The following is a 23533-nucleotide window of genomic DNA, read 5'->3' on the forward strand; positions in this document are numbered from 1 at the left end:
TGCAAATTTATTATGCAGGCTACACATTGCCCCCTAGCTAGCTGGGTACTAATTTTACCAATCTCAGAAGGATAGAAGGGTGAGTGAACTTTGAGCTGGCTACCTGGGATTGAACTCTGGGTCATGAGCACAGTTTTGGTTGCGGTATGGCAGTTTAACCACTGCCCCAAGAGGCTCTTAACAGATTTTATCTAACATAAGGTTTTATGGACTGAATCCAGAAGTTTCCCCCAAGACTTGTATTTTAATAATTAGACCACTTTTAACATGGACTCATAAAAATAATACTGTGAGTGGAAAGCAAATAAATGGCATCTCAGAATCTTGATTGCTGTTATAGAAAGATTAGGAGCTTCATAAAAGTTTTAAATACTATCAGTATGTTTCTAGTGCTAGAAAAGGTTAGACAAGTCTTAATGGCACTTGTGATATTTGTGAATCATGCTTGTATCTTGCTGTGAGTGGTGAACAAATTATGATAGTTTAATACAGGTGTTAATACTCTGATTCTGACAGAGTACCTTTAAAAGTGGTAAGCATCATCTGGGGAATGGTATGTGTATTGATTAGGCATTTAAATTCCAGATGTAACGGTCAGTTAACGAGATGTCTTCATAAATGAAAACTCTTTGATTAGTTACTTATGAGGAAGACCACAGCGATCAATTACATTTGTAGCCTGCAGGCAAATCATACAGTTCACAACAGTCTGTGAATCATCTCCATTACTGCTCCTTTCCCTTGCATGAGTTCCATCTTCCATCCCCTCTCCAGTTTTTATATCTGGAAAGAGATAGAAGGTAATAAGTACACGAACAATGGGCCATCTCTAGGAGGAGGGGCTCCCTAGTGCCCCGGTGCATGCAGTGTCTTCTACTGATAGAAACTGGCTGGGTTTTAGTCCCAGCTCAGTCTCTGATTTGAAAATACTCTATTCTGAGAACTAGTACAGTCTTACTTCCTCTGCTTCCTTCCTTCCTGAGGTAAGTTTTCTGTGGAACTCTAAGGCAGTGGAATGGGATGGGGAGTCAGGTGGTGTACTGGGACTCAAAAGTGAAGACTTGCAAGACCTTCGCTATTTGAGCATTCTCTTTGAACATTTGTCAGGGATCAACAGTTTTGGGGGTAAGGAGAGGATCCACATGCCAATGTGAGTTTTCTGGATTCGTTAAATACTTTTTATATTCACACAAACACATAGAAACATTTAGGACGGCATTTTCAAAACACTTTAGGAATATATGTTGCCAATAATAATTATGCTCCAGTTCTGCTACTAAACAAACTGAATTAAAATAAAGTACATTCAGCTGTTGAGCTAAGACTCTTAAAAATAAATTGTGCTAAGGTATATTCAGTAAAGAAAGTTTGTTGTTGGAGTGGGCAGAATACAACCAGGGGGACACTTGTCGCTTCAAAAGCAGTTTTTATGGTCCCTGGATTCCTCCATTTCAAGAGTTTTATTAAAAAAACAAATTTTCCATTCTTGGAAAGCTTTGGAGGAGGTAGTTTTGCAATAAAATTTGATGCAGGGCATTCTGTTTTCTTCACAAAGCAAAAAACTCTAAAACAAAAGCTTTAAGTGGATTTCAAGTGGCATTTGGCATTGAATTTTTGTAATTTTCTTTTTCAAGGCTGGTATAACTCCCAGCGGGTAGTACGGGGGAGGGCCAGAAAACTGGCATTTGGCCCCTCAATATTTAAAATATTAATAAATAACTTTCATTGGTTTTTTATGTAATTATATTACTCTTCCCTGTGTTATGCTTTTGATACTGTAGCTCCTTTGCAGTGCTTTTTTTACAGCATAAAAAGCAGTAGCAGATACCGTTGCGAAAACAGTTGGGAAATAGAGACAGGGTGGGTGCCAAAGGGCCATTTGTATATAATTTCTGGTAGAATACTGAGCCTTTTTGGCTTCTCGTTTGTATTGTAGCCTCTCATAACCCCTGAAAAATCAGTTTCTGAAGGTTGACATTCCCCTTAAAATGCCACTGTGTTGTAGGAAGGTGAAAAAAGTTAAAATTTGCAACTAGTTTGTATGATTCCTATGTATACTTCCACACACAGTTTTTATTTGTTTATATAGACACATAGTTTGTAGAACACATAAACACTGTAATGGTGTTTCTTGGTATCAAAATGTTCTTTCATTCAAATTCAAAAGTTATCCTTTCATATCTGAACAAACATAAAACAACATATCCCAAGGTAAGTGATTGTGATCGTAACCATCATTCTTATGGAATAAGTGATGTTTGTGCATGCTACCTTATGAATCATGGAATTATAGAATCATGGACTTGGAAGGGGCCTATAAGGTCATCGGGTCCTGCTCAAGGCAGGAATACAAATCAAAAGATATCTGCCAGGTGGTTGTTTAATTTCTCTTGAATGACTCCAGTGTTGGAGCACTCACCATCTCTCGAGGTAGTTGTTTCCATTGTAATGGAAGAATGTTATTCCTGATATTCAACTGAAATCTGGCTTCCTGTAACTTGAGCTCATTGTTGTGTTCTGCACTCAAGGATGATTGAGAACAGATCCTCCTCCTCTGTATGACAGCCTTTCAAGTATTTTAAAAATGCTGCCGTATCTCCATTCATAGGAACAAGTTGGGAGGGATTAGATTCTTTAATTCAGAACCTTTAATTCAGAAATTATTTTTATTTTTTTGAGTCTGAAGAACCAAATTTAAAATTACATAGATTATATAGCCCATACAATACTATATTTAAGAATCTTCTTGAGGAGGAGGAGGCAAGGCCAAAATTCTTTTTCATTTAGTAGTAGATATTAAATGTTAATGTAAGTTGCAGGTCTTTAATATGTTGAAACATATTGTTTCAAAATGTGAAATACACCTTTTCATAAGCAGTCAATTCCTCAGTGTGTTGTGTTATTTGCAGTGAGCAAATTATTTACCATTCTAAAATTGAAGAGGCAGCAAGTCTCTGCATTCAACAGTGCAGAATTTTTCTGCAGTTGAAAAATTAGTGATAATTCTTAATCAGTTTCTGACACTATTTCCTTCAAACATCACAGTCAAATTGCCTTATGGTTTTCTGGTAATAACATGATTTCTTCAATTTCTCTGTTATTTTTCTCAGATGACCTAATGTTTTGCATTGGAAATTTGACATCTGTAGGTTTTAGGTACAAGTTATATATGCATGTTGCAACGTTTTTCCTTTAAATCTGCTGGCTGAAATGTGGATGAAATATTCTGTGTGTGTGTGCGCGCACACACACACATACACAGTATATCTCTGCCCATTTTCCTTAAATATGTTTATTATTGTATCTTACTAATAAGATAATTAGAATATATTTTCAAACAAACACATAAACAAAAAATAAGTTTTTATTTTATTGTCTTTTCTGTTTAGTGTTGATGCTGAGTGTTGTAGCCAGACAAAAGTGGAATGAGAGGAAAAAATAGCCAGAAATAATAGTGCATGGTTTACTGTAGAATCATGCCAAGAGGAAAGACAAGCCAGTGTGCCCGCACATGGTAGGCTTGCATATTGTGATAAAGAAATGATAGCTGGACATTTGTAGTTTGTTTAGCTGGTCCCAGTGTATATGGCTGTGACTCACTGCCAGTTTGTTCTGCTGTCCAGATGTGCCCGCTCTTCGTAAAAGAAAAACCTGCTTTGTCAGAATGGTCTCTTTTCCTCTGACCTGTTTTGAGACTGTCAGGGTGTTTTTACTCCATATATTGTAATAAATAGCTTCCTGTCTAATTCTCCTTTTTGAGATGCCTATTTCTGCTACGTGCTGGATTAAAGCTGACCTATCCATCTCTGGAGATAGAGTAGCACATGCTGTTTTTTAAGTGAGACTTCAAAGGGACGGTTCCCTATAATGTGCATCTTAACTTAGAGAAACTTTAAATCTGTAAAATAGCTGCTAATTTTGTATTTGAGGAGAAAGATTTGAGGATTTTAAAGCAGCTGTTAATGTGCAGTTTTTAAATAAGAGTTATCGTGGGAATTATGGAATGTTCTTTACAGTCACTTTTTTACTAGGTCTGTTTGCTATACGAAAAGATGGTGATATACAGTGTAATGTAACAGGTGGTTCCTCTGTCTGTTTTACAGTGCTGCAAATTCCTGCCCGTCTAGTCCTCGTGGGGCAGGTTCTTCAGGGTACAAAATGGGTCGTGTAATGCCATCTGACCTGCATCTAATGGCTGATAATTCACAGTCAGAAAATGACAAGGAAGCATCTGGTGGAGATAGCCCAAAGGTGAGTTTTGATTAGCATTCATATAGTAAAATTGATTCCTGGGTCTAGCATTAAACTAATGGAAATGTATTGGTTGGAAAAAGCGTATGTATTTTGTTTAAAAAATGAAAACAGTATTAAGACATACATACTGACTTGTTCTTCTATAGCATTTCTGAGTTTATGCTGAGACTTTGAGATAGTGGAATGTTTAGAAAAGAATGTCTATTGGAGAAGTCAACCATTTTTGTTTATCATGACAATTAAATTTATAAGCAGCAAGAGAAACAGAAAGCCTTTCCCTCTTATTGCTTACCATCCTTGTTTATTACATTATCAACTAATAATTAAGTTGTTTTACTCTACTGGCTGAAATCCTGTTTGCACAGAAATCTTGTGGAAGGCTGATGACATTATCAGCAGGGCAATTTTTTTGGAAATTAAAATCTCTTCTGTCCCACCACTCCTGTCACTCCCATATAACCACTCTAATCATTTGGAAGCTGAGGGAGATGCAGGATGTGAAGAGGAAGTCTTTAATTTGTGAAAATCACAGCTGCCAGGGATGTCATCTTGGTGGAGGTGATTTTCAGTAATTAAATGCCTGGTTACATCATGTGGCTCCCAGGACTTCCAAATGATGAAAAATGTTACATGGGAGGTGTGGGAGTCACAGGACAGAACACAGGGAGTGTTTAACTTTTGAAGAAAAAAAAGATGTTGAGCAAACAAGATTTCATCTACTAAATATTGGCCTGAATTGTGTTGGTTAGTGTAGTAAGCTGCAACTAGAGTAGGCCCATTTAAATCATCAAAACCTATGGAGGACTTACCAAATCCCCACTGATTCTGGAAGCCTACTTTAGTTGCAGCTTTCTACTGTATACTGAACAACAGGATTTTAGTAAGTTATATGGTTGTACTTTGTTATATCATGCTCTGGAAGGTGTACCTATTTGGGTGAAGCATGCAGTTGTGTAAAACCAGTTGCACGAGCAATTTTGTCTCCTCAGCTGACCATCTATTGTGCTCCCCTGTATCTACTCACTGAGTAAACTGTTATGTGCATGGCCGAAGATGGATGGAAAACCAGAGGGGAAGACCACTTGTGTTATTGCTCTTACAATGTGTTTTCCTACAGTAATATTTTAGCCAAAATACTCATTTCTTAAATGTAGACCCTTCATTTAATTTGTTAGATCTTTCTGTTTTAGTTACCTACCATTTCATAAGTTCTTCTTGCTACTGAACACTGTGTGGGTGCACATGCACACGTGGGTTTTCAACATACAGTAGTTATGATGTAATGTTGAAAATGTCAATACTAATACAAATTGGTTTCAAAAAGGAAAACTGTTCAATGCAGAGTATAATGTTTCCTGATAGAATGTTTTCTTTCTTGTGTTTTATAATAAAGAAATTGACGTGATGCTTTTAATGCTGTTGAAGAGGCTAAACTGTTTTTGTTATGGAAATATTCTTTTTATAGGATGACTCAAAGCCACCTTATTCCTATGCACAACTTATAGTACAAGCAATTACAATGGCACCTGATAAGCAGCTTACACTAAATGGAATTTATACGCACATAACTAAAAACTATCCTTACTACAGGACAGCAGACAAGGGCTGGCAGGTAAATATAACTAATATTGTTTAAAATAAAATCAGTAGAATAAGGCATGGTTTACAGTGAGCTTTATCACCCACACAGTGTTTGAATTTTAGTTTTGTTTATTTCTTAGCTGTAAAAATGTCCTCGATTTAGGAATAGAAGAGCTACCGAAAAATAAAAAAGTCTAGAAACAATACATCCCTAGACATCTAGTAGACTAATATGTTAAACGTCCCAAAAACTACTACAGGACCAGTCTACACTAGAGAAGCAGGAATTAAGCCTTCTGTACTATTGTCTCCAAATTTTACTGCCTGAAACCTCCAGATTGCCTGGACTCTAATTTAAATGGCCAAAATCCTGTTAGGTTCATTACATTCACACAGTTCCTGTGTGCAAGTATTTGCACTCTCTCAGCTATTCTGGAAGGGTGATATCCTAAACATAATTGTTCAAGTAGCTTTTCTGTGTATAGAAGGTTGTGCAAGCAGTTGCGCATTGTGTGAGCAAGCCTAGCTGCAGTGCTGAACAGACCTCGAAACATGTGCTTGATAGGGATTGCCAGTTTGAAGTTCCTGTTGCAGAATCACTTGTACAACTTGGCATTCCACTACACCTGTAATATTGACATGGCACAGACATTGGCCAGTTGTGTTTAAGAGTGTATCCATTAGTGCATGAATGGACTTCTGCTCATGCAGGGGAACATGGATTTTTCCCCCTCCTCCAACTCCCCCTGTGTGCCCCAGAATCAGTTTCAGAGAGGCCCCAAAGCTTCATAACAAAGCTAAGGAAGGCATGAGGGGTTGATGGGAGGAAGAGTTTACTCCACTAGCAAGAGTCATTCCATTGGCAGATGGGCACAATTGGATGTCACCAAAGTCTCAGAATGTTGTTGAACATGAGATTTTCTAGTGTGCATTGAAATGATGTAGAGAGGATGGAAAAGTGAGTCAAAAGCTGAAAATAGTAGATAGACGATCCATGGATGAATGTAAAACATTGACATTTTGTGGAGAATGTCTTAGTACAATGTTCATCTTAATGTTTTGTTGACAGTGTAGTTGCCGGTATATCTTCAGGGTTTTCTAATAAAGAAAATATCATCCAATAAAGAAAATATCATCATTTCTGGTTCTGGAGGAACTGTAAGCATTGCAGTATCTGTGCCAGACATTAAGCATTAAATGAGAACTTGAAATATAAAGTAGGGCAAGACTATGGGGACTTCGAAGGCATAGATGGGCAAAGGTGTATTGGTGAAGAGGAAGCTAATTTTGGAGGGTTTTAAGGAAAATTGAGAACACCAGGAAAGATGAATGACACTTTAATGTATCTTAAGATAAGTGCAAGTAGATAAATAGGGACCACCTCAGTGGGAAGGTAACAGCGTTCCGTGTCTAAGTCGCACTGGCCATGTGACCACGGAAGATTGTCTTCGGACAAACGCTGGCTCTATGGCTTGGAAACGGGGATGAGCACTGCCCCCTAGAGTCAAACACAACTGGACAAAAATTGTCAAGGGGAACCTTTACCTTTACCTTTTTAAGATAAGTGTACAAAATTGAATTTGAAGTTCTTGAGACAAAAATTGAAGTGGTAGTTGAGTTCAAAATGGCAGAAGTCTGTTCCCTAAAAAACTGTAGTTTTTATGTACCATTTTGTATAATAAAATATTGAAGCAGTTTAAATTTAATTTTTTGTGCTATGATATAACATCTAAGAACTTAGTGTACACTATGTCAGATTTTGTATAAATTAACCACTCATTGTTATAATAAAATGCTGATGGTTGCCAAATAAACTTTTGGTGTCTGGAGACTGTTTTCACAAGGAGTAGAGACCTTTACACTTGGCTGCATTTCAGCTAAAAGGTGGATGATATCTATCTATCTATATATCTTTTATATCCCATAGAATTCAATACGCCACAATCTGTCTCTGAATCGTTATTTCATCAAAGTACCACGTTCCCAGGAAGAACCAGGCAAAGGCTCCTTCTGGAGGATAGATCCTGCCTCTGAAAGCAAATTGATAGAGCAGGCTTTTAGAAAAAGGCGGCCGAGGGGAGTACCTTGCTTTAGAACCCCACTGGGACCTCTGTCTTCTAGGTAAGGAATCAAAGTTGGGGTCTTCAAAGCACTTTCAGAGGCTTCACCTTAAGTTCTGCTCATCATAGGATAATCATACTCCTTTTCAGGGGAAGACAGTATTGCCTGAGGTATTGCTAAAGTAACGTTTGGAAAAGCATTTGCAAATAGTTTTTCCACATAGAGGAGGGATGTTGAGTGTCATTAGATTAAACTAAAGCCATTAAAGTTTATTCTTGCGGGTTCATGGCCTTTGCTGCATGCTCAGAATTGTGTTGTTTCTGTATGGAATGGTATAAAAATACAATAAATAAATTGCCATAATTGGGCCTAATTTCTCCCCTAAAGTTGGTAGCAGCTTTAGTGACATTGCTTGGAAGTGCAGCACACTGCATTTCTTTTATGCCTCCAAGCAGAAGCTGTGGAGGGGTATGTTTGTCTATGTCTCGGAACACCAGAGTATAGGTACAGTGGTGCCTCGCTTAACGAGCGCCCTGTTTAACGATGAATCCGCATAGCGATGAGGTTTTTGCTATTGCAAAAGTGATTGCATTGTGCTATTTTAGATGGCCAAAAATCGCTTTGCAATGATCGGTAAGCATTTCGCTTACCAATTTTTGCATAGCGATGTTTTAAAAACAGCTGATTGGCGGTTCCAAAATGGCCGCCGGGAAAAAAAGGCCGCTCACAGTGTTTTCGCATCCTTTCCTCGCTTACCGGGCAGCGAAAATGGCGGCCGGATGGAGGATTTCCGCATAGCAGTGAGTTTTTTCCCCATAGGAACACATTAAACGTGTTTTAATGCGTTCCTATGGATTTTTTTCCCCACATAGCGACGAATCCGGATAGCGACAATTTTTTCGGCATGGATTATCGTCGCTATGTGGGGCACCACTGTATTGTATTGCCATAAGTGATGTTGGTTTGGATTATTGCTGTAGAAACTTCCAAGGTGGTCCTATTAAGGAGAAAGGCAGGGTAAAGTGGGAATATTTAGCATTCCTCCCTGCTTGTTATTATACAGTAGTGAACAAGCACACTACTCAACATGGTCTTCATTGGGGTTAAAAAATTTGTTACTGTTGGCTTGCCCCAACTTGAGCCTTATAGAGATGTGTATTCTCCTTGTATTTCCTGGACCTAGTTAATAGCTGTCTATTATTATAAGGAAGGGGAAAAATATTTGGGAGTAGAAAAAATTCTGTTTGATTTTTTTTACACTTTTGTCTCAGTTGCTGTTTCTGTGCTCCAGATTATCACTTCCAATAATGTTTGCCATTTGAGGAGTTTGAAATGCTTGCATGCCTTGTAGATGCATGCTTACCGTGTTTACCCGAAAATAAGACAGGGTCTTATATTAATTTTTGCACCCAAAAATGCATTAGGGCTTATTTTCAGGGGATGTTTTATTTTACAGTCATATCATCTTCTGGTTGCTGCATGATGCTGCACAATGGTGGAGGGTGAGGTTTCACTTAACTGGGGCTTATTTTGGGGGTAGGTCTTATATTGTAAGCATCCTGAAAAAGTATACTAGGGCTTATTTTCAGGTTAGGTCTTATTTTTGGGGAAACAGGGTAGGTACTACTAGATCAAAGTGTTACTTTACTGGAGAAGTAATGATTTGAAACAGAATCAGATGATCCAAGCAATGTCTTAGTTCTGTGTGCATCTGGTGGGATTGGTAAAATTCAGCCTTCCAGATGGTGTTGAACTGCAGCTCTCAGTATTGTTGACCATCACCAAGGATGATTAAGGCTGATGGGACTTGAAGTCTAACAACAGCTGTAGGGCTGCACTTTGCCTGACTCAGTTCCAGAGCAACAGTCTAGTCTGCATTTGAACTGTCTCTGCAACCGGTATACACTCTGTACGTATTGAGGATTGTGTAATACTACTTAAATGGCTTGCAGAACTCCTCCTTCAGGAAAGTGTATGCATTCAGTTGTCTTTTGAGAAGAAGAGGCAGAGAACACATTCTGCCATTATTTAACTCTCAGTCTGAAGCTGGCTGCTTTTGTTCTTTATTTGCAGAAGTGCCCCAGCTTCTCCTAATCATTCTGGAGTGTTGTCTGCTCACTCAAGTGGGGTACAAACTCCAGAGAGTCTGTCAAGAGAAGGGTCTCCTGTACCAGTGGAGCCTGAGCCGAGCACTATCCAGCCAAAATTAGCAGTAATACAAGAAGCACGATTTGCACAGAGTGCCCCAGGTGAGATTTTTGGGGTTGGTTGGTGGATGTTCTTAACAGTAACAGGTGGAATTGTATTAGAACTGTACCAGAATGATGAAGAATGTATAGTAGGGTTTGCTTATAATTGAAGAATATAGGATGAACTGATCCAAGGTTAAAAAATAGTGTCATATGTCAGCTAGGATTGGAATGTGACCTCCCAAATCCCAGTCTGAGACTACAGTTACCATGCTACTCTAGATAGCACCAGACCCTCACATGCAATGAGTAATAATTGGAGACAAGAATCACTGAGGCCGTGAAAAGAACCCACAGTCAGCTATTGAAGCCATGACAAGTGATTCTTAACCAATCATCATCATCATGGTTTCACTTATTTCCGGTTTGAAAATATTAAAAGAAAAAATGTAGAAATAAGTATTTCCACAATGTACTTACTAGCACTGGCCACTAGATGGCACCAAAGATCATACTATGTATAAAGTTTGCTATTGGAGACGTGCAGTTGCTGTGGTTTGGCTGTTCAGTGCAGTTTGCTGGATTGGGCCCACAGGTGTTGTGTGGGCACCCTGGATTTCGAGCCCTGTCTCCTCTGGTGCTCACTCAGAGGAGGAGGCAGGGCAGGGAAGCCCATGGTGCTGTTTCTGATGAGAGGTGCCCATAGGAGGGGGAAGAGTGCAGAATCTGGGACACCTGTATAATACCTCTGGGCATAGTAGTCTGGCGAACCACTCTGAACCATTGAGCCATGATAAGTGCCCATCTCTATTTGCTATATAAATATTTCAATGATGTATTTCCTAGAACTGGGCCTTTGAGAGAGCCTGAGACCATGCTATGTATCGCATTTGTTAATTCATAATTTTTCGCATCCACAGATGGGAGTTTCCTAGTGTAATAACTACAGGGATAAGGTGTGCTAGACTGTTAGAATAAAAACAATCAAGTGCTAAATTTTAAAGAGTCACCTGTATGTGAATGTACAACTACAGTATATACATTTGGATCCTGTAACAACAAAGAATCTTGTGGCTGAAGAGTAACATTGTATTTGGCACGAATGTTTGTGGGTGTAGCTCACTTCTTCAGATGCATGGAGTACAATACAAAGCCGCCCAGAGACCTTTGGGTAGTGTGGGCGGCATATAAGTTAAATAAATAAACAAATAAACAAAAAACAAATAAATAAATAAATATTGACGTAACAGGCTTAAATGTACTTTGGGTTTTGTGATGATGGTGTGACAGAATGGAACAGGATAGAGAAAATGACAATTTCATTATCAGTACTAGTCATAATGTGTAAGTGTATTGGCTGGCATAAGTGTCTAGGCAAGAGAGGCATTCCACAAGTCAGTTAGGATCAAATCAATGTTATCTGAGTACTAGAGAATGTACATTTAGGCAGAAGTGGTTGTTTGTTCCACAGTTTGAAAAATGGTTTATGCTATGCACAGACAAACCTGCATAGATGAATTAATTACTTCAGGTGCCAGTTATTTTGGTATTGGGATCAGAACAGAATGAAAAGAAAAGCAGAACACGATAGCAGTATTATTAATACTGTGCTGTACATAATAGTGACATAGATACATCTCTGTAGATGAGCTGATGAATATATGTGATAGTGAGTTCGGTCCCTACGAGTTCAGGTAGCTGACTTAAGGCTGACACAGCTTTCCATCCTTCCAAGGTTGGTAAAATGAGTACCCAGCTAGCTAGGTGAGCAAAGTGTTCCTTGCATAGTTATGTTGTTGTGACCAGTCCCAACTTAGGCTTGTCACTTTCTAAAATAGTTTTCCATTAAAAAGTTTGACTAGCCATTAATAAAGATGGGGGTATTCTTATACGAATATCCCCCCCACACACACAGGTGCAGATAACCAACCAGCCTTCCTATTGCTCCGTTGCTCGCAATGGATTAGCCAGTTCTGGCAGAAGGCAAGATGATGAGCCTCTCTGCCAGGTCGCAGAATGGCTAATCCATCGCGAGCAATGGAGAGATCGAAAGGCTCCACGGAGCTCACGGCAGCGGCAGAATTGTGAGTGGTCAGTCTGGCCCCAGGGGGCTGACCCTCATTATCTGCACCTGTGAGGGGATATTCGTATACAAATACCCCCCGTCTCTAGCCATTAGCTACAACAGACCCAGTGGTTAAAGAATGAAAAATGACATTTTCTTTATTACAAAGTAACAACAATTTGGGAAACAGATCAAAGCTTCAGTTCTGCTTCAGTTACAGCCCTGTAGGCATCCTTCAGTCTCGAAAGAGTATGGTATCATGCCCTGTATGGAGGACTTGGAACAGTGTCTAGTGTGGCTGAGGAGGTCAATCCGAGAGTGACAATCCTTTCCACACTGAAGACAAATCCAATCTATTCCCTGTCCAGCTCCCTGATTTTGCTGCTTTTGTGACTTCCTCTTTGCCTTGGCCTGCTGGACAAGGGTCTCTTCAAATTGGGAGAGGCCGTGATGCAACGCCTCCCTCCAGGCTGAACGCTCAGATGTCAGAGTTTCCCATCTGTTGAGGTCTATTCCTAAGGCCTTCAGATCTTTGGTCTTTGCTCTCAATCTAGAGAGATTAAAGAGCTTTCCGTCTGATCTAGTCCAGAGATAGACACTTTCTGTTGCAGTTCCAAATGAATGCTTCAGCATGACAGCAAAAAAGATCCCAAAAAGGGTTGGTGCGAGGACACAGCCCTGTTTCACTCCGCTTCGGATGTTAAAGGGATCTGATGTTGAGCCGTCAAAAACTACAGTGCCTTTCATTCCATCATGGAAGGACCTGATGATTTTAAGGAGACAAGGTGGACATCCAATCTTGGGAAGTATTTTGAAAAGGCCATCCCTGCTAGCCAAGTCAAATGCTTTTGTAAGATCTATGAAGGCTACTAAGAGTGGCTGTTGTTGTTCCCTGCATTTCTCCTGCAACTATCGGAGGGAGAATACCATGTCAGTGGTGGATCTATTAGCTTGAAATCCATACTGTGATTCTGGATAGACTCTGTCTGCAAGCACCTGGAGCCTCTTCAGCACAACACGGGCAACCAGCTTCCCTACGATGCTAAGAAGAGAGATGCCACGGTAGTTATTGCAGTCGCCCCTGCCTCCTTTGTTCTTGTACAATGTGACGATGTTTGCATCCTTCATTTCATGTGGTACTCCACCTTCCCTCCAGCAGAGACAAAAGACTTCATACAGTTCAGTGGTGATGATCTCCTCACAGCATTTCAGCACTTCAACAGGGATGTTGTCCCTTCCAGGTGCCTTGCCGGAGGCGAGGGAATTCAAGGCCGCGTTTATTTCTGCTAAAGTTGGTTCGCTGTCCAGCTCTTCCAAGACAGGCAGGCACTCAATGTTATTTAATGCTTCTTCAGTTACTACATTATCTCTGGAATATAGCTCAGAGCAGTGCTGCACCCAGCGTTCCATCTGCTGTGCTCGGTCCTGGATGATCACACCTGTAGCAGACTTCAAGGGAGCAGATTTCTTCTGTAATGGACCTAAGGCCTGCTTGATACTGTCATACATTCCTTTGATGTTACCTGTGTCCGCTGCTATCTGAGAGCAGAGCTGAAGCCAATAATCATTGGAGCATCTCCTGGCAGCCTGTTGGACTTGGCTACGAGCAGCTCGAAGAGCCTGCAAGTTGTACTCACTAGGACAGGCTTTGTATGCTGCTAGAGCTCTTCTCTTATTCTCGATGGCTGGCATTAGCTCCTCCGAGTGGGCTTCGAACCAGTCAGCCATCTTTCTGGTCTTCTTGGCAAAGGTGGACAAGGCAGTGTTATACACAGCGTTCTTGAAATGTTCCCATCATTCAGGTGCATTTATATTAGCCGGACCTGGAAGGGTTTCCTCAAGTGGTTGGGCAAATTCCTTCACTTTTCTTTGATGGCAAGTCTTGCTGATGTCAATACGTGGTCTTCCTTCCTTTTTCATGTGATACAATCTCTTTGTTCACAGTTTTACTCTGCTACACACCAGGGAGTGATCGGTATCGTAATCAGCACTCTGGTAACTGCATGTGATTGTAATACTAGGAAGGCTAGAATGTCTAGTGAGGATTAGATCGAGCTGATGCCAATGCTTGGATATTGGATGCCTCCAGGAAACTCTGTGTTGAAGCTTCGTATTAAAGAATGTGTTGCTGACACAAAGACCATAATAACAGCAAAACTCCAGCAAGTGTTGGCCATTTTCGTTCATCTTTCCAATGCCGAAACGGCCTAGACAAGTGGGCCAAGAATTGTGATCAGCACCAACTCTAGCATTAAAGTCTCCAAGAATGAACAGTGCCTCTTTTTCAGGGACTTTTTTGATAGTAGCTGCCAGATCGTCATAGAATTTGTCTTTCACTTCTATAGTGGATGACAGTGCTGGTGCATATGCACTAATTCTTCTGGCAGGGAAAACCATTGAATGAGACCAGGGAATATGGTGTTGGCTTTGCAGTCAGAAATACTCTTCTGAGATGCATTGTTCCACCTACTGTGGGGAGTGAAAGAATCTTGTCTCTGCAGATCCACTCATCAGTTACAACCCAATAGCCCAACAATATACACCTTCTTTCTTCCATTACACTTTCCTTCTCATCTTCTCTTTCTTCAGCCCTCCCACCCCCTCCTCCTTCGAGCTTCAGTATAGCCTTGCCACATGTGCCGCTCAGCCAGTCACCTTGCTTCCTTGTTACCAAGCCTATTGGACAGGGTTTCTGTCACAGTTGTAAACCACCCACTCTAGTATTTTAAAAGCTAAAGACCCATCTCTTTAGGCAGGCTTTAACAATTATAACTGAATCCCTGAACCCCATCGTAGCAGATAATTTTAATCTTTTAATGTTGTCATGTTTTAATCTTTTAATTGTATTTTAAATAATATATTGTTTATTTTATCTTTTAATATTTAACTTATTTTGTTTTTAAACTGTGTGTATTTAATGTGAGCCGCTTTGGGTCCCTTGTTGGGAGAAATGCTGCGTATAGATAAAACTACTGCTACTACTGTTACGACGATGACGACTACTACTACTACTAGTAGTGAGGAGGAGGCAGAATCCCCAGTACGTTTAAGCCCAGAGATATGAACTTCCTGATGTAGGCTCTTCCAGCTGTTTCTCTTTGAAATCTGTCTGAGGTTTGATTATGGATGGTAACCTCCTTGGGGAGTCCTACTGAACATGAGAAGCACATACTTGAGGAGGGGAATATGCTAGCCCCATTCCCTCTGTTATTGCTTTCAACATGTGAAGGGACACCCTGAAGAATGGGAGCCTGCTATATCTATAACCTACATGGGTACAGCAGCCTCCCCCTTCTCACATTTGTCTCTTTTGCCTTCTGGAAGCTATGAGAAGTGCGGGGCTAGCATGCTTCTCTCATCACGTGTTCACTTCACACACGTGCAAGATGCTTGAATGGGGCTTAATTATATACTGGGTCAAGATGGATGGAATTGTTAGGAGTAAGGTCAGAGGGAACTGTTATGTCAAAAGTAAAGTACAGGGATGTTACTGATGATAAAGGGAACATGGATTTGCTTGTTAGGATAATTCTCTCTCTCTCTCTCTCTGTCTCTCTCTCTCTCTCTCCACACACTCATATACACTTACAACTCCAGATGACATTTTATTTTCTGATGAAAAGAGCTGTAGTACCCAAAAGTTTATGCCATAATCAATTAACTTGACTTTAAGGAAGGGGTGGGTAATTTGTGATCTTCCAGATGTTGTTGAACTGTACATCCTATGATTACCTCACCTTTGGCTATGCCGGCTAGGTCTAAAGGGAGTTGTATGGCAACAACATCTAGAGGGCTTTAAGTTGTCCACCCTTTTTAAAAAGCAGAAATGGGGAACTTCTGTCCTCCAGATGTTATTGTTGCCTTTACTGGCTAGAGTTTATGGGACTTGGGGGCTAGCAGCAGTGAGATACATAATCGTTGGCCTTCCCTGGAGATCGACTATGGGACCTTCTGCATGCAAACTATGTGCTGTATCAATGAACTGCTGCCCTTCAATACTTATATTTTATGTGTGGTTGAGCAAATTCGTTAGATTGTGGCTGTTCAGATCAATAGCTGTCATGTAATGCTTGTTATAAGGCAGTGAGTTTTACCTGATGTGTCTGCTGGAGATAGAGCAGTAAGAATTGATAACCCAACTGAAATAATGTTTAAGATACTGCAGAAATTTCTGAAGGGAAGGAAGATAGTCTCATCCTTTTACTCCTTTAATTTCAGGAAGCAATTTTTCATAATTATGTAGCAGAAGGATGTAACTGCTTTCTTTGTATTTTTCCTGCTACAGGATCGCCCTTATCAAGCCAGCCTGTTTTAATTACTGTACAGAGGCAGCTACCCCAAACTATGAAACCTGTCACGTACACTGTTGCAACTCCTGTAACAACATCAGCGTCCCAACAGCCTGTAGTACAGACAGTTCATGTTGTTCATCAGATTCCAGCTGTGTCTGTCACAAATGTGACTGGATTAGCACCAGCAAATACTTACACTGTAGCTGGACAAGCAGTAGTCACGCAGGCAGCGGTGGTGGCCCAGCCTAAAGGAGAACCTCAAGAGAATGGAGACCATAGTGAAATGAAAGGTGAGAGTTTTGATCATTCTGTCTAGAAATAATGGAATCCAAATATTTTTTCTCTTCATTAATTACAAGTAGCAAATATTTTTCTTTTATGCTGTTTTTTAAGAGCCTCGTGGCACAGTGGTTAAACTGCTGTACTGCAGCCAAAACTGTGCTCACGACCTGGGGTTCAATCAAGGTTGACTCAGCCTTCTATCCTTCCGAGGTCGGTAAAATGAGTACCCAGCTTGCTGGGGGAGGGCAGTGTGTAGCCTCCATAATTAACTTGGAAACCGCCCAGAGAGTGCTTGGAGCACTGTGGGGCGGTATATAAGCAGCACACTTTGCTTTTTTTGCTTTTTTAAAGGAATTTTAAATTTGGTACTTCTAGTAATTGTAACATTATAGTTGATAATAATGAATAATGTGTTGTCATTTATTTTATATTAAATGCTCTAGTTTATTTTAAATGTTGATTGCCATGTCCTTTTTTCTCCAGTTAAAGTAGAGCCTATACCTGCAGTTAGCCATACAACTATAGGAGCTGCTAGTCGGATCATTCAGACATCTCAGAGTGCCCCCTTGCAGACGGTTACTCTTGTGCAACAAACACCTCTAGGTCAACACCAGCTACCAATAAAAACTGTAACTCAGAATGGAACACACATAGTACCCATCACCACAGCAATTCAAGGTCAGGCCAGCACTGGTAGGTATTTGCAGTGATATTTTTACTGTTACAATTTTTCACTTGTTCTTGTTTTTGACTAGAGCAGTGTCTATGCTTTGTTTGTCTAAATTGCTGCAGATTCTTTCTTAAGACTTTCACTTTCCAAAAGATAAAGGCTGATTTGGTATAGCAAGTTCCTTAAACATTACAAGAAATTATTTTGCTGTTACATTTTGACTTGGAACTGGGACCTAGTGACCCATGTAACTGATTATCCTTGTCCAAGAGTGTTTTGCTTATGTGTTTTGGACTAATGACTCTCCATGCCGCATAGCAAACTTCTTTTGAAATTAAAGTGATGCATATCTTTAAAAACTGGGGAAGATGTAAAATAGCAGGCTGACTGTGCTCAATCCCTTGGGGGTGCCAAATCTAATTTTTGAATCTCATTGTTAGTCTCAGATCTAGAAGAGTAGGGTTTTCATTAGCATCAAAGTAAGCCTCAGCAAGCCTTGAGCTTGTGCCCTCTCCCTCTCCCCCTTGACAAGGCTACATTGAGATGATAAGAAACTTGAACAGCTGTCCCTTGTGTAATCTCTCCCGTAATCATCCTTCTGCCTGCACAGGTTGCAAATGAGACCTTCTAAAAAGTTCTGGCCCTCCTTTCTTTTCATGTGATCACTGCATGCCTATTTGGTCTCCTGTCCTTCTATGTCATAATTTGCAGTACATTAGGGGCCTATAATCTAGAAGGCTCTGTAGTTTTTTATTTATTTATTTATTTATTTGTCTGTCTGTCTGTCCGTCCGTCCGTCCGTCCGTCCGTCCGTCCGTCCGTCCGTCCGTCCGTCCGTCCGTCCGTCCGTCCGTCCGTCCGTCCGTCTGTCTGTCTATCTATCTATCTATCTATCTATCTATCTATTTATTTATTTATTTATTTGACTTGTATGTCCCTTGTGCAGCCACATGATTGCACTGTTTTTCTCTATTAAGTTGAGTTCTCTCCTGAGTCTTCTGTGACAGTTTTCTACCTTCAGTGTTTGCTTCAAGGTATTTAAGCCTTTGGAGGGAGAATGCTACAGTTGTGGAAGCAAAATCTTTGGACTGGAATCTTTGTATGGGTTAGTAGCTATATTATTGAAAACTGCAGGTGCTACTTTACCATAAAGGCAAGTGAATATTTTGGTAGCTCTAAGCTATTTTGTGGGAGAAAGCCTAGTTCCCCACTAATAAGACCAATGGATCCTATGATACAACTTTTCACTTGCTAGGCACTTGTTTCAAAAAGCCTCTTGTGTAAAGTTACGTCTATACAAGCTGATGACATCATGAACCACAAACTTGTCATTCATTAAAAGTTCCCTTTCTTCTTTGTGGTCTCTTTGTGAAAGCACACAAATGGGTTCTTCTGCGCATGCACAGAACCTCTCAGAAGCTTAAAGACATGTGATTAGTGGAACATTCCCCCATGGAGTGCATGCTTCGCCTGCCTGAAGTCCCCTCAGTTTCCTTAGGTCAGACCTATCTTGATGACTAGAGCAACTTTTGATCATGATCGCTAATTTTTCTTCGTGCCTTCTAAGGCTTATTCACCTCATTTGTTTGATGTTTCCCCATGAGTTCTTTTCGGTTCTAAATTTTCTCCCCGTGGTTTTTGTTACTTTCTTTTTACTTTCGTCTCCCCCCCCCCCATTTTCCCCCTTCCTTATCGTCCTGCTCTTTTTATGGCCCCCCAGGATCATTTAAGTGATGTGTACTGTATTGTGCATGAACAAGATCTCACTTTCAGACGGCCACAACTGCTGTTTTTTCTGCCTTGGGGAGCAACACCGAACCTATTCCTGCCTGGAGTGTGAAAAACTCACCAAACCGACCCTCAAGATTTGACTCCAATGTCTCCGCTCATTTCTCTGGGAGAAATCCCTTAATCTACCCACCACCTCAATGGAACCTACCTCGCCTCCTGTCCCTAGACAGGACGTGCCTAGGTTCATGTTGAGCCTGACCACTCCATCTCCTAAACCAATGGAGCAGTCTGAACCCTCCTTGAAGTCAAAGTTGGCATCGACATTGAAGGCCTCCTCGACACGGTCTCACGGCCAGTCTTCTAAAAAGAAAAAGGATAAGGGTGGATCAAAAAAAGGCTAAGAAATCATCCAAGCCTACTCAACTTAACTCCGCCTCAACCAGACCTCCCTTCACCAATTCTAGAAGAGTCCTCCAGAGAGGCTCCCGATTCTTTGTTGGAGGCGGAAGATCTGCTCCTGCTACCTCCTGGCCAGGCTCCTGCTTCTGTGCTGAGCCTCTCGCCTAGTCTTAGCCCATCAGTGGCTGTTCTCTCCAGCCCAGCCTCAGCCCATTCTAGCCCTGCATCTTCAGGGCGGACAGTAATGGTTTAGTTTTCCAACTCGGAGTCTTCTCCGCACTGATCTCCTCACAAACATGCATTGAAGAGACGTCATCTCCAAGATCCTCCACATCAAGAGTTTTGCTGCCTCCAAGAGCCTTTTTGATATCACCCTTGGGCAGACTACCAAGATCTTTATCATGCTGAGTATGACCAATACTCAAAGAGATGGTATCGACCCGCATGCGGGATCATACTATCATGATGAACCAAAGAGAGTGTGATGTGCATGTGCTTATCCACCTGAACCTTCTCCGTCACCATCTCCACCCCGACGTTGGCATTGGTTTCATACAGTACTTCCAAGCCTCAACCCTCTCTGCCGGCCCCTTTACATGTCAGATCAGCACTCAATCGTACTTCATCACGTTCAACAGAGCAATCTGCCTCCAAACACTCCCACATGTCTTCTGTACCAGTTTCTACTTCACACTTTCACCTGCGTACTTCATCTCTGCAGGTCACTACCCACCTGTAAAAGACCTCCCCCCCTCCGTCTGACACCGACAGAGGGTTGTGGACTCTTCCGGCTAATACATCCAAAACTTCAGCATCAAGACCTTGACAACGGCCACCCTCTTCCGAGTCTGCTGTTTCTGAGACTCACGATCCCCCTTTGGAAATTTCTCAAGAATCACCCTCCAACTTGCCTACTCCCAATTCGGATGTGGTGGATAATCATCCTCTTTCACCTTCTGAAGACTTTATATCCTATTCTCGGCTTATACTTCACATGGCCAAATCCCTTGAGGTCAAACTGCCTCCACCTCCAAAACAAGACCTAGTATTTGATGACATTAACCAGAATAAAACCCCACCGCTCAGTCTGGCTTACATACCAGCTATGCTTGATTTGGTAAGGGAGTCTTGGGATAAACCACCACCCTCCCTTCAAATATCCAGAAGAGTGGAGAACCATTATAAAACTCATAGTTCAGATATGTCTTTTATTGCAAAGCATCCGATACCCAATTTGATCGTTGTGGAATCAAATCAATCCAGATCTTGCAATAAATAATTGGTGGCTCCAACAAATAGAGAGGGCAGAAAGTTAAACGTTCTGGGGCGGTGTCTCTACTCTTTAACATCTTTCATCATGAGGGCTGCCAACTACCAAGCTGCTATGGGTACCTATCACAGAGAGCTCTGGAACAAGGTCCTCCCAATATTATAGGCTGCTCCGGAGGACTCCAAGACGGAAGCTCTTAATGTCCGTCTGGACTAGAGGCTTCCACCCTGGCGAAACAACAAGAAATAGCTGCTTATCGCACGCAGATGCTGCCTCTAAGGCTATGGCTACTGCAGTCACGCTTAGATGACATGCCTGGTTTCATTCAGCAGGCATCACGGATGACACCAGGTCCCATATAGAAGACCTCCCCTTTGATGGAGCTGGCCTATTCAGTTAAAAAAAATGAGGAAATGGACAATTTACACAAAATCAGAAAAACGGCCAGATCCTACTCTACCCAGCAACCTTATCGATATCAACACCCCCAATGGTGTCGACCCTCCTTCCAGCAGCCGTATCAACAACAGCAGCATCACCCATACAAGACTCAGGTCCCGGACAGATCCTTTACAGGACCCTCCACTTCTACATCCTCCACCTTTGACCTCAGGCTCAACGTCGTCAGCCCTTTCGCCATCCTCAGAAAAAAGGCAAGCAATACAGTGGGGTCTCTACTTAAGAACTTAATCCGTATTGGAAGGTGGTTCTCAAGTTGAAAAGTTCTTATGTTGAATCTGCATTTCCCATAGGAATGCATTGAAAACCATTTAATCCGTATCTGCTCTTTTCCGTCCATAGAAACTACAGTGGAACCTCTACTTAAGAACTTAATCCGTTTTGGAATGGTGTTCTTAAGTTGAAACGTTCTTAAGTTGAAGCAAAATTTCCCATAGGAATGGACTGAAAACCAATTAATCCGTTCTGGCTGTTTTTTTGTTATGTAGAGGTGCGTTCATACATTGAAGCATTAGTTCCCATAGGAACTAATGCAAAGCTGGTTAATACGTACTCTACCACTAGGGGGAGATTTTTTTTTTAACCTAAGATTACCTAAGGTTAAAAAAAGAGCAGGAAAGGTTTTTTTTCCTGTTCTTATCTTGGATTTTTGTTCTCAAGTAGAAGCAAAATTTAGCAAATGGAGCTGTTCTTAAGTTGGATTGTTCTTAAGTAGGGACGTTCTTAAGTAGAGACCCCACTGTATCTTTGACTCTCTTCAGCCCAAGGTAACCCTTCACACTCTTTTTCAAATTTGTCTTCACCCCTTAGTCCGCTCTTGGTCTTGCATCACAAAGGACCATCGGGTATTGTCTATCATTCACTACGGCTATCTTCTCGAATTCAAAGAACTTCCACCCATCGGACATGTCAAGCACACTCCATACTCACCTGCTCTCAAGGACAAAATCTTGCTTCTCCTTCACAAACAAGCCATCCGCAGAGTTCCAAACCACAATCTTCACACCGATTTCTATTCCCGTTAATTTACAGTTCCAGAACAAGATGGATACCTCCATCCCATCCTCAGTCTCAGACATCTCGATAAATACATCCAGCCCAGGGGCTTCAGAATGGTTACACTTGATACTGTCATTACTTTCCGAGGGAGACTGGTTCGTTGTGCGCCTTCAGGACACTTATTTTCACATTTCCATCCATTCACGTCACCACACGTACCTCTGCTTCTGCTTCTAAGGCACCACCTACCAGTTTTGTTCTCTTCCGTTCGGTCTTTCCATTGCTCCAGAGACTTTCACAAAGTGCCTTGTGTCAGTCGTTGCACATCTTTGCCTACATGGCATAACTTTTCCCCTATATCAACAATTGGCTAATCCTTTCGAACTCTTACTAAGGGGCTCTAAGAGACACTCGCTTTACTCTTTCCACACTAGCAGACCTTGGGCTCAAGATCACCTCCCCCAAATCTCGGCTAGAGCCCTCCCAAACCGTGGACTATATTGGGGCCCACTTCAACTCATCTCTGGCGCTCCTTCCCCAGGAGCAGATGACCAAACTAAAATTTGCAATAAAGCCATTCCATCCCCTTGCTTCAGTCTCAGCACTTCCTGCTCAGCATCTTCTTGGCCTCATGGCCTCAACTACATCGGTCATCCAACATGCCAGATTCAAAATGAGATCCCTCCAAGCCGGGTACCTTTCTCTATTTGACCCAGTGATCGACCCCCCTTCCAAACTCTTGACAGTTTCTTCAGAATTAGCTCGTCAACTTACCTGGTGGACCTTCCTCCCACATCTCACAGTCGGCCGTCCATTCTCTCCGCTCCAACTCACGATCTAGGTCACCACTCTGGCCACTGCTGAGTTTTCCAAACTTGCTGGCATATTGAGTGTAGCACCTTAACAGTGTCATCTTTTAAGATTTGAAATAGTTCAACTGGAATGCCATCACCTCCACTGGCTCTGTTGTTAGCCAGGCTTTCTAAGGCCCACTTGACTTCACTCTCCAGGATGTCTGGCTCAAGGTCAGCAACCACACTATCTGGGTTGCCCAGATCTTTCTGGTATAATTCCTCTGTGGATTCTTGCCCACAATAGTAGATACAGAAATCATCTGAATTGAATTCGCCCATTCCCATCCATTTCAGTTCACTGATGCCCAAGATGTCAATGTTGATTCTTAAAAGAAAAGCTCGAGGGACGTGTTATGAATAAGTATGTGTAGCTGTCTACAAAGCTATCCTGAAATCCCCAGTGCTACCACACACTTCCACAGTAATG

General features: G+C 41.4%; 1 protein-coding gene across 2 annotated transcripts in view; it reads left to right on the forward strand.

Moving 5' to 3' along the window:
* FOXK2 (forkhead box K2) overlaps positions 1–23533 on the forward strand; it is a 55061-nt gene that overhangs the window by 26417 nt on the left and 5111 nt on the right. For both annotated transcript variants that reach the window (XM_020796339.3, XM_072990374.2), the window contains exons 3-8: positions 4104–4251; positions 5720–5866; positions 7763–7956; positions 9970–10145; positions 16436–16732; positions 17208–17417. In XM_020796339.3, coding sequence (XP_020651998.3) covers positions 4104–4251; positions 5720–5866; positions 7763–7956; positions 9970–10145; positions 16436–16732; positions 17208–17417 — 1172 coding nt within the window. The remainder of the gene's footprint in view (positions 1–4103; positions 4252–5719; positions 5867–7762; positions 7957–9969; positions 10146–16435; positions 16733–17207; positions 17418–23533) is intronic.

This window comes from Pogona vitticeps, chromosome 2 (genome assembly GCF_051106095.1).
Source record: "Pogona vitticeps strain Pit_001003342236 chromosome 2, PviZW2.1, whole genome shotgun sequence".
Lineage (NCBI taxonomy): Eukaryota > Metazoa > Chordata > Lepidosauria > Squamata > Agamidae > Pogona > Pogona vitticeps.